General features: G+C 43.7%; 1 protein-coding gene across 1 annotated transcript in view; it reads left to right on the top strand.

The window, feature by feature from the left end:
* Nucleotides 1-12,801, top strand: part of KIAA1324L (KIAA1324 like) — a 153,862-nt gene extending 141,061 nt beyond the window's left edge. Inside the window, exons 20-22 of the mRNA XM_030563434.1 lie at nucleotides 1,058-1,236; nucleotides 2,273-2,438; nucleotides 9,559-12,801. Of these exons, the coding sequence (XP_030419294.1) occupies nucleotides 1,058-1,236; nucleotides 2,273-2,438; nucleotides 9,559-9,618 (405 nt within the window). The 3' untranslated portion in view covers nucleotides 9,619-12,801. The remainder of the gene's footprint in view (nucleotides 1-1,057; nucleotides 1,237-2,272; nucleotides 2,439-9,558) is intronic.
* The last annotated feature ends 2,011 nt before the right edge of the window (nucleotides 12,802-14,812 follow it).

Below are 14,812 nucleotides of genomic sequence, written 5' to 3'. Positions count from 1 at the left end.
GAAGTTATCTGCTACTGGCCTTCTACATTCGCAGATTACTAACCCTTCCCCATTCCAGATCTGCTCTTCTGACCACCATGTCAGAGGCAGGCTCCACCCATTTCCCTCTCTGTCCATCCCAATCTCTGCTAGCCTGTGTGAGGAGCAAGCTTTGAGCATACATCCTTTGTCCCCTTCCCGTGCCTGCAGCCATGACGCAGGGGAGTGCAGTTGGGTCTCATTCCAAAATTTTTCTTACTGTTAAATCTCACTAGGCCAAGCCATTTTGGAGACATGGGTTAGATTCTGCCCTGCACGAGAATTCAGCAAAGGGTCGGAGCGCTGGGGAGCCCTGTTACAGCTCCCTGATAATTAGGGTTGTCCCAAGCCCCTGTTTAGTATAGAGTAGCTGCCACACTGCTCTAAGGGTATGTCTACACTGCAATCAGAAGCATGATTGCCACTCCTGTCGGTATAGCTGAACTAGCTTTAGTTTAGCTAGCACAGAAGACACAGCAGCATGGACTAGTCTGGCCAGAACCAGGGTGTGCACTGTTGCAACAGCGTGGGCTTGCATCATCTTCACTGCTGTTTTGGGGGAGCAGGCTAGATTAGAGCTAGCATGGGTATGCCTACCTGGGGTATAGTCACATCTCTGAGTGCAATGTGGACATACCCTAAGTTGCTCCACTAGGGTAGGGTCCACACCTACTCCCTTTTCCCAACACACTCCTCCATGCTGAATGTGGGTGGGGGTGGGGGCATAGGCAGAGGACTTGACAGCAATACGCTTGTGCCATCAGGGATTTCTCCCAGGCATTTACAGACAGTATACGTCCCTGTAGTGTATGGAGAAAAGGTGCATAACACAGTGGAGAATCTGCCCCTGATATGATAAATATATATTTTTTAAAGTAAATAACACCTCTGTTTTCTGTAATTTCACTTCCTCAAAAACATGTTATTGGCTTAACCTCAAAATGTCCATAAACGTTCTCTACATTCACATCACTTTTCTGTATTCTCTCTCTCTCTCTCTCTCTCTCTCTCTCTCTCTCTTTTTTTTTTTTTTTGAAAGGAAACCTTATATGTCTGGAATGAGCCAAAGCAATGCATGAAGGGAATTGCCTTGCCTGAGAAACGGGTCAGCACCTGTGAAACCATGGACTTTTGGTTAAAAGTTGGAGCAGCTGTTGGTGCATTCACAGCTGTGCTACTCATAGCCTTAACCTGCTACTTCTGGAAGAAAAATCAGAAGTAAGTATGGTACTTGAGGTGACATACAAAAATAAATCAAAAGGCTGATCCAGAGCTCATTGAAGTCACTAGAAAAACTCTCATGGATTCCACTGGACTTCGAATTAAACCCTAACACAGTGTAGGGAAATGTCATACCTGATCAGTCCAGTGATCCACTTACTCCGATTTCCTGTTTCCAGCAATGGCCATAATAGATGCTGCAGAGGAAAGTGCAAGATACCCTGAAATAGGCAGTTGTGGGATAGCCATGAGAAGTTTCCTCCTAACTCCTGACAGAGGTTGGCTTAAGGCTGGAAGCAATAGAGATGAGTAAGGTCATAGATTTTAAGACCAAAATGGACCATCAGGGCTGGCTCTAGCAATTTCGCCGCCCCAAGCACGGCGGCATGCCACGGGGGGTGCTCTGCTGCTCGCCGGTCCCGTGGCTCCGGTGGACCTCCCGCAGGCTTCCCTGCGGGGGGTCCGGTGGTCCAGCGGGTCCAGTGGACCTCCCGCAGGCGTGCCTGCGAATGCTCCACCGGAGCCGCTGGACCAGCACGCCTGCGGGAGGTCCACCCAAGCCACCTGCCACCCTCCTGGCAACTGGCAGAGCGCCCCCCACGGCATGCCGCCCCAAGCACGCACTTGGTTCACTGTGGCCTGGAGCTGGCCCTGTGGACCATTATGATCTTCAAGGCTGACCTCCTGCATAATACAGGCCACAGATTTCTACCCAGTGCTTCCTGACTCAAGCTTACAGTTTCTGCTTGGTCTTGAGTGTATCTTTTAGAAAAAGTCTAAAGGTCTTTGATTTAAAGATTTTATGGGATGGAGTTTGTTCTGTTCTAGTCTGGAAAACAGGAAATGGATGAGCTGCTAATGCAGTTCAGTCATGCTCTCTTACTTCTGGTTCTTAAAATATAACTTCTGATTCTTTACAAATGCTTAACAAATAACCCTACGGAATAGGTGCAGATAGTGTTCTGACCACCTGCACTGTTGCAGCTAGAATATGGGGTATTAAGAGAATAACTGTCCAAGTTTGTGCTTTTAGGTTGGAGTATAAATATTCCAAATTAGTGATGACAGCTAACTCGAAAGAGTGTGAGCTTCCAGCTGCTGACAGCTGTGCTATAATGGAAGGAGAAGATAACGAAGAGGAAATAGTATATTCAAATAAACAGTCATTGCTGGGAAAGCTGAAGTCATTGGCAACAAAGGTGAGCATTAATATTATAATTTTTGTTGACACTGTTAGTTTAATATAGCTAATTAGCTCATTTTATCATTTAGTTGTGTTATTGTTGTGGTTATGTTATTTCATATGCAGTCAATGTGTGATGATGAATAGACAGAAGTAGGACAGGATTATATAAATATAAATTTGACAAGTATTTAGGAGTGACAAGCGTGTATTAGGTATACAAGTAGGGTAAGGCAGTGTAATGCAAGGCCTGCAGACTAAGGGCTGAAAGATCTCAACTTAGCCACACTAGGCCTCAGGCTTAAGGAGACTTGACATGAGTGAGCAACCTAAGACTTACTTTATGCCAGTAAGGTTACCTGCTCCTGAGGGCATGCTGTGCCAAAAAAATCATAGATTCATAGACTCTAGGACTGGAAGGGACCTCGAGAGGTCATTGAGTCCAGTCCCCTGCCCTCATGGCAGGACCAAATACTGTCTAGACCATCCCTGATAGACATTTATCTAACCTACTGTTGAATATCTCTAGAGATGGTGTCATAAACAGATAGTTAAGGGTTAACAAGTTCAGTGAGCCTGGCTGTCACCTGACCAGAGGACCAATCAGGACAGGATACTTTCAAATCTTGAGGGAGGGAAGTTTTTGTGTGTGCTGTTAGATTTTGGTGGTTGTTCTCTCTGGGTTCTGAGAGTGACCAGACGTGCAACCAGGTTTCTCTCCAGTCTCCCTGATACAGGTTCTTATAGATTCAAAATAGTAAGTACTAGGTGATAAGGCGAGTTAGGCTTATGTTTGTTTTCTTTATTTGCAAATGTGTATTTGGCTGGAAGGAGTTCAAATTTGTATTTGGCTGGAAGAATTTTAATTTGTACTTGTATACTTAGGCTGGGAGGATATTCCCAGTGTCTATAACTGAAAGACCCTGTAACATATTCCATCTTAAATTTACAAAGATTATTTTTACTGTTTTTCCCTCTTTAATTAAAAGCTTTTCTTGTTTAAGAACCTGATTGTTTTTTTAATCTGGTGAGACCCCAGGGACTGGGTCTGAATCCACCAGGGAACTGGTGGGGAGAAAGGAGGGAAGGGGGAGAGAAAGGTTAATTTTCTCTCTGTGTTAGGATTACTTTCTCTCTCAGGGAAAGTCTGGGCGCGGGAGAGCGAAGGCGGGGGGCAAGGTGAATTTTCCTCTCTGTTTTAAGATTCAAGGAGTTTGAATCCCAGTGATCTTCCAGGGTAACCCAGGGAGGGGAAGCCTGGGAGAGGCAACGGTGAGGGAAAGGGTTTACTTTCCTTGTGTTAAGATCTAGAGGGTCTGGGTCTTGGGGGTCCCTGGGCAAGGTTTTTGGGGGGGACCAGAGTGTACCAGGCATTGGAATTCCTGGTTGGTGGCAGCGCTACAAGTACTAAGCTGGTAATTGAGCTTAGAGGAATTCATGCTGGTACCCCATCTTTTGGACACTAAGGTTCAGAGTGGGGAGTTATACCATGACAGATGGAGATTCCACAACCTCCCTAGGCAATTTATTCCAGTGTTTAACTACCCTGACAGTTAGGAACATTTTCCTAATGTCCAACCTAAACCTCCCTTGCTGCAGTTTAAGCCCATTGCTTCTTGTTCTATCCTTAGAGGCTAAGATGAACAAGTTTTCTCCGTCCTCCTTATGACACCCTTTTAGATACCTGGAAACTGCTATCATGTCCCCTCTCAGTCTTCTCTTTTCCAAACTAAACAAACCCAGTTCTTTCAGTCTTCCTTCATAGGTCATGTTCTCAAGACCGTTAATCATTCTTGTTGCTCTTCTCTGGACCCTCTTCAATTTTTCCACATCTTTCTTGAAATATAGCACCCAGAACTAGACACAATACTCCAGTTGAGGTCTAACCAGCGCAGAGTAGAGTGGAAGAATGACTTCTCGTGTCTTGCTCACAATACACCTGTTAATGCATCCCAGAATCACGTTTGCTTTTTTTGCAACAGCATCACACTGTTGACTCTTATTAGCTTGTGGTCCACTATAACCCCTAGATCCCTTTCTGCTGGATTCCTTCCTAGATAGTCTTTTCCCATTCTGTATGCATGAAACTGATTTTTCCTTCCTAAGTGGAGCACTTTGCATTTGTCTTTGTTAAACTTCATCCTATTTACCTCAGACCATTTCTCCAATTTGTCCAGATCATTTTGAATTATGACCCTATCCTCCAAAGCAGTTGCAATCCCTCCCAGTTTGGTATCATCTGCAAACTTAATAAGCGTATTAAAAATTTTGTGCACATTTTAAAATTCTGCAAAATTCTGCAAGATTTATTAGTCAATAAATAAATGCAGAGGCTCCAGCATGGCAGTGGGGAGCACAGGCCACTGGCTGCATAAAGGTGGGAGATCACCCTGCAGCCTCCCTGCCCCTGGGACACAGACTCAGTGGTGAGGCTGCACTTGACCCTGACACAGCACAAGGCCTGGGTCTGCCCCAGAAACACCCTGCGGCACTGCCCCTCTGTGCCGGTGCACCAGGTGTGGGGCAGACAGGCTCAACCAGGCAGGATCCAAGTGTGAAGGGGCTCAGTGTGGTGGGATCCAGATGTGGGATGAGAGGATTCTGTGTGGGAAAATATGGGTGCAGGCAGCTCAGTGAGAGGTTTAGGTGTAGGGGGATCTGGATGTACAGTGGGGGACTTCCAGATGCAGGAGCAATGGGACTCTGCAGGGGCTTCCAGGTGAAGGTGGTTGGGGCTCAGCAGAAGGGTCTGGGTGTGGAGGTCTCAGCGGGGAAGTCTGGGGGCTGGGAGAGTGGGGCTTAGTGGGGTGGTGGTCTGGGTGCACCTACTTGGGGGTCAGTGGCATGGGGGTCTTCAGGTGGGGACTCAGAGTGGTGCAGGGAGGGTGTGGTTCATCAGTGTGGGGGTTTGAGTGCAGGGAGTTCAGTGGAGGGTGGTTTAGGTGCAGGGTTGGGGGTCTAGAGTTAAAGGGTCTGGGTGAAGGGGGGTTCCAGATGCAGGGGTTGAGGTTCAGTGGGGTGGGGTTCAGGTATGGAGGGGTAGGGGGGTTCAGGGTATGTGAGGTGAAGCTTGGCGAGGGTGTCTGGGTATGGGAGGCCCGGATGCATGGGGGTTGGGCGGATGGGGAAGCAGCTCCCCATATAGTGACCCCTCCCCCTGCAGTTGAGGAGTGATGGGGGCAGGAAGCAGGGGAGGATGCTGAGCTTCCTGCAGCTTGGGGAGGTTGCTGGGAGTGGGTCTGACACAGCCCCAGCCACTCCTTGCAGGGGAAGAGGAAGTCCCATCCTCTCTTGCCTGCGCTCCAGCCGGAACTAGCAGCTGATCCCAGCTCAGGGTAGGAGCCAGGGCTGGAGCACCCATGGAGAAAAATTAATGGGTGCTGAGCACCCACCAGCAGCTCCCCATGGCCCCGCCCCACTCCCCTGCTCCAGCTCACCTCTGCCTCCTCCACGAGCGTGCTGCCACATCCTGCTTCTCCCCACTCCCTCCCAGTGCTTGTGCCGTGAAACAGCTGTTTTGTGGGGCAGGGAGGGAGAGAGGAGGAGGGGAAGCATGGCACGCTGGGGGAAGAGGCATGGTTGGGGTGGGGATTTGGGGAAGGAATCCAATAGGGGCAAGGAGGGGGCAGAGTTGGGGTGGGGACTTTGGGGAAGGGGTTGGAATGGGAGCAGGGCCAGGGATGGGGAAAAGGTAGAATCGGGGCAGGGTCAGGGGGCACGAGCACCCACCGGTGCTGGAGAAAGTTGACACCTATGGTAGGAGTCACTGGCTGGGGTGTCCCCAGCCCCATGGTGATCAACCTCTCTGCTGGCTGCTCCAGGTGCCTGAAATGATGTACCTGCGCTGCTAGGGAGTGGTGCGTAACTGCTCTTGCAGCTTCTCTTTTTGCTTCCCTGTCAGAAAGTAATATTTCTGCGGGGAAGCGAGGAAATCTGCGAGGGACATGAATTCTGCGCATATCTTCAACTTTGGAAACATTAGAAGGGCCAGATGAAAAAGTGCGTGTGTGAGAACCATGCATCTGGACATCATTCATTTTATTGTAATCAATGGCAAGAAGAAGAAAAGAGGAGGGGAATACAGCATATTGAACATTCAAAATTTCAAAAATGTGATTTTTTTTTTAAAAAGCAAAATATTCTGTCCCTCCTCCCCTCAAAAAATATGCTCCCCCCCATTTTGAACCTTGCAAAAAAGACAATGACTCAGAAGTGTTGATTTTGTGAAAGCTCTCTACTGCTGAATGTAGTGAAAATTTTTGACCACCTCTGCTGCTGAATTTTGTGTTTACTACCATGAATAGTCCTGATGAGTTTAAAGGCTTGGTTGATGAAGTGTGCAGGACTGGGCCTGGAATGATTAGAAGAAGAGAGGAAGGATTGCTGGAAGAAATAGGTTTTGTAGTTTAAAAGTAAGCGTAGTGCTTTATACTGAGAATAGCAATCCTTGCACACCTGAGCACCGTGTTCAAACAGACTATTCTTAACTCAAGTTCCTATGTTCATTTTAATAGGCTTCCCTGTACAGTGTTACCTTTTCAAATAAGCCCGTCAGATATCTCTGGCTTTTTTTTTTTTCATCTGCTGGATAATCAGAGTTGTCAAACTCAGCCTCCAGGACCTCATTAGCTTGATCAAGTCTGCATCCTATATCCCTGCAGATAACTGGGATTTATTATATATTTTCTCAAAACACATGTGATAGGCATCCTTCTTCATTAATGCAAAAGATGAGAGGTACAACTTATTTAGAAAAAACAGAGAAAAGAGAGAAAAAATATGGGGGACGGACAATGTAAAGATGTATCAACAGAGAGAGAAAAAATCAGAAATATATTAAAAATAGGATCAGACCCTAGGTGATTACTTTTCTGTGTTCCAAAACTTCTCATGAAGTTATTGAGAGCTTTGACTAGATAAGAAATGCAGAGCTGAGCCCCTAATGTAAAACTGCAAATAAATATTTTTCCTTTATTATTGTAATAACAACACAATGTAATTGCTGTGCTGAAGCAGGCTGAGGAAGTGCAGGAAACCCTGCAGTAGGCAGCTAGGGGAAAATCTGACCCCACACATGCATTAGGTCTCATCGTAATAGAGAGTGATTTTAAACCCCAAAGCACGAGTTTAGTTTCATGTCTCTTTCCAAAAAATTTGTTAGCATTAAGTCGTATAGCTGTAGATTTTCTTGTCGTCCATAGACATGTCCACTCCTTTTTTAAAACAAGATCTGTATCGTAGTACACCAAGACAAGTTTGTATTTATATTAGCATTATGAAGACCTAATTTAATCAATGTGTTGATGCATGAACCTTCTACAGTTGCAGGATTCTCAACTTTTTCCATCAATAACCTCAAAACCACCCACCCTTTTTCGTCTCTCCAGTATCCTGGAGTTCTTGTCTTCAGCAGCCTCCTGTGGCAATGAGATCCACAGTCTAATTACACATAGTGTGAAAACGTATTTCCTCATCAGTTTTGAGTTTGCTACCTTTTACAGTAATGACTCTCTTTGCTCCAGCTAAAATCATCTCCAATGTTGTCAGTGAAATACTCTGGATGAGAATCAACTTGGGTGTAACCACACGAGGTAAATTATAGGGCAGGCTAGAAAACAATTCCACTTCAGGAAAAATTTTGAGGTTTTGACATTTGTTTTCATGCTGTGGAACATTTTTTGTTAACAAACAGGAGAGAGCTTGATGTGCCACAGAATAGCCAATGTCCTGGTGGGTAGGGCCCTCACCCAGAATGTGGGAGACTCAGCTTTGAATCCTTCCTTTGCAAGAGGAACTTGAATCTGTGTTTCCCACATTCCAGGTAAGTGACCTGACCACTGTGCTGCAGAGTCAGTCTTGTTTGTTGGCCCAGTGGATATTAAAGTATTTATATATTTAGAACAGCTCCAGCAGGAGAAATTGAACTAGAAACTGACTCTGCAGGCTGGTGGCTAGTGCACTAACCTAGATGTGGAGTGGGGGACTTACACCTGGGTTTCCCACATCCCAGCTGAATGCCCTCTCTCACTTGTTTTTCATGACAAATTTTTCCAAAAGTCACTGGTTCCTCCTGGTGCAGAAAGCAAATTTTTTTGAAATCTCAAAAATTTTCACTGGCTTGGAAAAGCATTTCCCACCCAGCTCTAGTTCAATCCCCAATTAAGCAAAATGCATAAACGTGGGAATAGTCCCATTTTAGGCCCGAACCTGCAAACACTTACATGCTTAACTTCACTACAGTGAGTAGTCCCAATAAAATCAAAGTGATTGCTCCCTATAGTACGTTAAATGCATGGGTTAAGTGTTTGGAGAATTGGTACCTCAGGGCATGTCTGTACGTATAGAGCTGTACCGATGCAGCTGTGCTACCCGTCAGCATAATAAAACCACCTCCACAAACGGCGGAAGCTGTGTCGATGACATAGCACCGTGCACACGAGCACTTATATTGGTATATCTTATTGTTGCTTGGGGGATGGTTTATTCACATCCATGATAGACATAAGTTATGCTGACGTAAACTGTAGTGTAGACGTAGCCTTAGTGAAGGGGGTTGCAAGTCACACTCTGAAAAGTCAACACATGTTAAATGCTCTGCTGAACTGCGGCCTAAGTGGGTTGGTTAAGGCTACCAAAGGAGTCAGTGTCAGAGTTCAGGAGTTTCTCATTCTCAGTTCTTTGCTCAAACTGCTCTCACTCTTGAATGTTTTGTATTTTTTACAGTAATGCATCATAATTTCTTTGTAATTCTATCATAAAATCCATAACCTTGACATCTCTGTTCAATGCTGTGCAAAATATGCCATTTGTGTATGTAGCTGTGGACTATCTATATACTTCCTATAAAGGAAACACTAAAAAATTCATATCCTTTCTACCTCACAATGGAATTTTGAAGTTTGTACAATTTTTCTTTTTAATTTATAGAGATGTTACAATTTAGTTTAAAGGCCAAATTCTACTCTAATTTACTGTGGCACAATCTCAGTAAAGTCTTCAACAGGAGTTGCACTCAAGTTACTGAGAGTAGAAATTTGTTCCAGGACTTTTTATACTGAGTGAAGAGATGTTTTTGTACACTTCAGAGTGAATCTGAGAAATGATGACTGACGGGAACTTGTCTCTTTGCATTGCAGGAAAAACAAGATCGTTTTGAATCTGTTCAGCTGAAATCTTCAAGATCACAAAATATATGAGGATTAAATACTACCTTCAAAGAAAAAAATCTGATTTTTATTTTTACAGGACCACATTTTAAACATATTCCTGCAGACAGCAGAGTAATGGTTGCAGTGAGAAATGCTGAGCCATTTAAGAAAAAAGAGGATGGAAATCAAAACAAAAGATTGGATTGCCTTATTCTATGGTCAAGTACCTTGCCAAAAACAAGAAGCAGACTGCTTGGATTCCAAACTAGGAATGAAACTTAACTCAGGAAGAGATATACATACTGCAACTGACATGAGTTTTGTATTCACCTGTGCATTGCTCAGGCATGCTGTGTGATTTATTGGTACCTTTCAATGCATAATCACTTTCTTCATATGCATCATAAGAACTGATTTTCTGAGAGATTCGAAACTTTCTGCAAAGGTTCTGTACTGTCCTTTTTGTAGCCTAACTTCAAGTCTCCCTTAAAATCAGAATGGGGAATGGCACTTGAAACAGAACCATGGATGACTTTTGATCCTTGGACAAAATAATGCTTTCGGGGCTAAGGGCTGAATGTCCTGCAACAGCCTTCAGTGTGGCAGGGCCAATTTTGCACCCACGGATCAAACCCACGTAGATGCCAATATGATGACCATCTAGGTTGGCTTGAACAAGGCACTCCTGAATCTGAGGCTATATCTGTATCTACAGCTAAGGGTGTGATTCCCAGCTTGTATAGACATTTTCACATCTGCTGTCATCAATCTAGCACACTAAGAATAGTAGTGTAGCCATGGTAGCACAGGCAGCGGCCGCACGTACAAGCTGTGCCGAGTATGTACCCACAGGGTTCAGGTGTATTTGTACTCAGGGTGGCTAGCCCATGGCACCGCTTGGCACTTGTTGTGCTGCTGTGGCTACACTACTGTATTTAGTGAACTATTTTGAGAGCTAGAGCAAGTATGGCTACGCAAGCTGAGAGTCACACCCCCAGCTCCAAGGGTAGCCATCCCCTAAATGTGTGCACTGCCACTGCCTGAGTTGAAAGATCACATCTGTCCGTTTAGAAGCAGCAGAAGCAGCACTCAGAAATCTTTTTACATGGTCTAGACACTAGGGGGGACCAAAGATCCATAATGTGAATTATGCATTCTCCCTGCCTGGGGAAGCTTGTCCTGAGCATTGGAGGTTGACAGCAGTTCAGTACCCGGTACGAGCTGTCATTTGTGTGTCAGCCCTCTGGGATGAGCATCTGTAGGGATTGAATCCTGGACCCTTTGGGAGCGAGGGGAACCACAAACTTCTAGCGTCTAAGCTAACTGAGCCAATTTGCAGTCGAGAGGCAGTATCAGACTCTTTAGAGCTGTATATGGTCTAAAAAGGGACAAGGACCCCCCTGCAGGTTTTAATGTTGGTTACACTATCATGTATCTTAGCATACAAATGGTTCTACTGTCGATACAAGTTATTGTAAGATCCTTTAAATCTGACTTCTCCACCACATTAAAAGTATGTAATCTTCCTAATATCCAGTCTATGAAAAACTGTAATTTCCTGAAATTCCAGTGCAAGTTAAACTGAAAATAATGTACTAAAACGTGGGTATGAAATCATCGATGAAAATTATAAAGGAAAGAGTTGCATAAAGCTAGGAAGAAATGAGGCTCCAATCTTGTTCCTCTAATCAGACCTATATCTGCGTCAGAATAAAATGTCTGAATTGTGAAATGCATATAAAACTTTGGAAAAGACACAGGCAAAAATGGTGTTTTTACTGTAAAGAATATATAGATTTGGGCTTTTGTATGACTGAGTTGCATCAACCAGTCTGAGAAGAGTCCACTTCTAAATTAAATTGAATCTAAGATGAAAACTGAATATTTTATTACACTATGAGATCTGAAGGAGATTTTATGAAGATTAGAGCTTCTTTTTCTTGTTTAGGGAAATTTATTTCAATTATTTTATATATCCAGTTGCAGAAACTGAGATCTGTTCTTCTGTGTGAGGGTACTATGGGCATCTCATCAGAGGTTGTGTACATTTCTTTTTGTTCTTGAAACAGCGTTTCATTTTCCAGAAAGATGGGATTTTTGTGGGGTATTAACCATTTTTCAATGTTTTTTAATGTATATTACATACGTTTGGGGTTTTTTTGTATATTTTGTACTGTTGCACATTTATTATCTTACATTGTATTTGTCATCATCCCATTGTTTACACGCAGTCAGCAATGATGACATGCTCCCTTAGCAAATGCCAACTGGGATTTTGAGATTTCAATTCTTTGCTGATCTTTTATGAAGAGGATTTTTTTTTGTCATTGAATTTTATTCAGATAGTGTGTTGTAGTGTCAAAGGTTTTCAGCTGGTCAGCATTTGTACAGTGAAGTGAAAATATATTTGAACTGCAAATTTGCGATCTTTGGAAGAACTGCAGCCTGCGCTAAATTTGGCAGTGTTCTTCAGTGATGGGTGGAGCTATGGAACGTCCCACCTTGCACGGAATTACGTCTGTCACCACTGTTTTCATCTATTACTCTTATCTGCGCCCGTTTCCCAAGCCACAGAGATATAATTGGGATTCATTTCTAGGAACATCTTTTCTTCTGCCATTGGAGTCATATCCCTGACATGTTAAAATGCCTTAAATTTTAAGAAACTACCTTTCAGTTTTATTAATACAAAGGAGGGGTTTTGTATGTTTTGTTATTTCCTTCCCCCCCATGACTTTTTCAAATTTAGATAGAAAATAGCATTTTTTGTCAGCTCCTGCAGCCTTTGCTATATGACACTACTTATATGGGGTTCCAAATGATCTGTCACATTATTATAAGAAATTCTGGGCACCCTAAAGGTACACCTGGCTGAGCACTATTAGAAGCAGAAACCAACTAAGCCTATAGAATTGATTTAAGGCTAGTGTAAAGGATTGTAATGGAATTTTCCAGCCATAAATAAGTTTGTTCTGATACCTTTTAGCTGAGTTTTGGCTGTTTCTCTTTTTCTTTCCCTAAAGATAGACAAAAAGGCTGTTTTCCTGTTCCCGTAAAAGGCACAGTTTTGAAGTCTTGAAACACTTCATTAAGCAAACTGTTGCCTGTGACATCTAGTATTCTGCCAAAATGTACTCACAGCGACCATCCCATCAGCAATGTTATGTATGAATTTGTTATTTAAGGGCATAATCAAATGCAAAGCGCTCTGTTATGTGTTCAGTTGATTAAATGGGATAAATTTTTATCACTGCAGTTGCCTGCTTTTCTTTTAATTCTGGATCCAAGCATCTGAATCTCTTAAACACATTTAAGTTGCCTCGCTGTATAAACTATTGGCAAGTAAGCATGGATGTGATTGGGTCTGCTCTGATGCCGTTTTCTCAGAAAAACAAAAATGTGCAGAGAATTGATCTGCAGTCAGCTTTGCTGAGTATACTCGGCCACATCCAAAACTGGTGCAAATTGGGATAGCACCATTGAACTCCGTGGAGCTTCTCTGATTTACATCAGTAGAGGATCTGGCGACAAAGATTTAGTCAGAATTTGATTTCCCCACCTTGGTTCTGACTACTTTTGGTAGTTCTTGCAATGTATTATATGATTGATTTGGAGACCAAGCCTAGGAAAAATTAGGTCTCTCAAGGCCATAACTAGCAGCCATTGGGTAGTTGTAGGCAGCTGTTAGCGCTTCTAATAAAAGGAGGAGGTTCTATTGTTTACTGTTTAAAAGGAGATTCTGAGATTGGGGGCTTGTCAAGGAGTGTTTGGGAATTCTTGGTTTTCCTGTCCCAAGGGTGTGATGGCCAGAAGGATAGCAACACGTTGCCATGCAGGAGCCATCTCCATCTCCCACAAGGGCCAGTACCACCAGATGCTTCAGAGTCAGATATAAAACTCCCACAATGGATGAAGTTGCTTCTGAACCCCCGACTGTTAGTATTTGGTTTCTGTCCTGAAGCATGAGGGGGGCAATCGCTCTTAAACTGTTGTGTCCTAGCTAGTGTAACTGTGAACGGTTTCTTGAAATGTCTAATCCTACCAAGCCCTTTGCCTCAATGATATCACAAGGCAGTGAGTATCACTTAATTCTGGGGGTTTAATCTCTTACAGTTTTCTCCTTATCTGTAACCATTGGCCAATGTGTCTTCCTTATTGTCTTCCTTCAGAGAAGGAGGACATCATGGTCGTCTTGAGGAGAAAGTGTTTAAGTCAGAGCAGAAGAAATCAGACTCTTATTGGATGGCTTGTGTGATTGCTGCAGTTCCTCCTGGAATATATGCTGGATAGGTGATATGGTTTGGTGGAATCATCAGTGACCTCACTGGCGTACTATTGGTTAAACAGTACAGATGGGGAGGGGCTGCAATGAGATCACAAGCTTCTGTCCTGGTTTGTGCACACCTCCAGGTGTTGAAGTTGAAACTGACAAAGGAGCAAACTGCCATAGGAAGACATTTTGGATCAGACTCATGGTCCATTAAAAAGGACTCGAAAGCCAAAATGAGGTGGAATGTGTGTGTTTGTGTTGTTTGGTGAAATGAAGAGTGTGAAAGAGTAAAATTGTGGGAGCTGTGGTTTTATGTATCACTTCCCCCGCCACACACACACATGCTAGAATTCCCAACAAAAAGTCAGTCTCAGAGTTTCTGCAAAAACTGAGTCAGAGACACTCCCAGGTCATGGGGAATTTGACAACGGCATCTGGAATCTTTGTTGTATTACTGCAGCCATATGCCGATTATATTGCTGCTGCTATTTTATTTGGGTTTTTGTTTAAGCCCATTTATTTTGACTAATAAAAGTCCTGTCAGACACACAAAAGCAACCAGTTCAAGTTGTGCCAGTCCTTCCAACAAAGGCATCAAAAAGGTGTTTTTTCCCCACACCCACTGTCAAGTGACATTTACAGAGAAGATGTAGACCTGGGGATAGTTCTACTGCAGCAGTACTCAGAAACCTGCAGATAGGAATATGTTGCTTGAATTTGATTTTCTATGGGGCTTTTAGCAAGTGGATAGCTTAAGAATTTGAACCACACGTGGAGCGCTGTTGTGAAATCTGCAGGTCAGGCTTCACCATACACTGCAATTCATCTCAAAGGCTGCCACAGTTTTTCTCAGCTCATCACATAATACTAGATTTCTAAAATCTTTACTAGGATTTGACAGCTGGAGTTGGGAGAAGGGAATGGGCTTTACTAATGTTGCTTCATCGGAAATGGATTTGAAATTGCTGTATA

This window comes from Gopherus evgoodei, chromosome 1 (assembly GCF_007399415.2).
Source record: "Gopherus evgoodei ecotype Sinaloan lineage chromosome 1, rGopEvg1_v1.p, whole genome shotgun sequence".
In the NCBI taxonomy this organism is placed as follows: Eukaryota; Metazoa; Chordata; order Testudines; family Testudinidae; genus Gopherus; species Gopherus evgoodei.
Note: the sequence above shows the minus strand (reverse complement) of the source record. Positions and strands in the feature narration are given on the sequence as shown.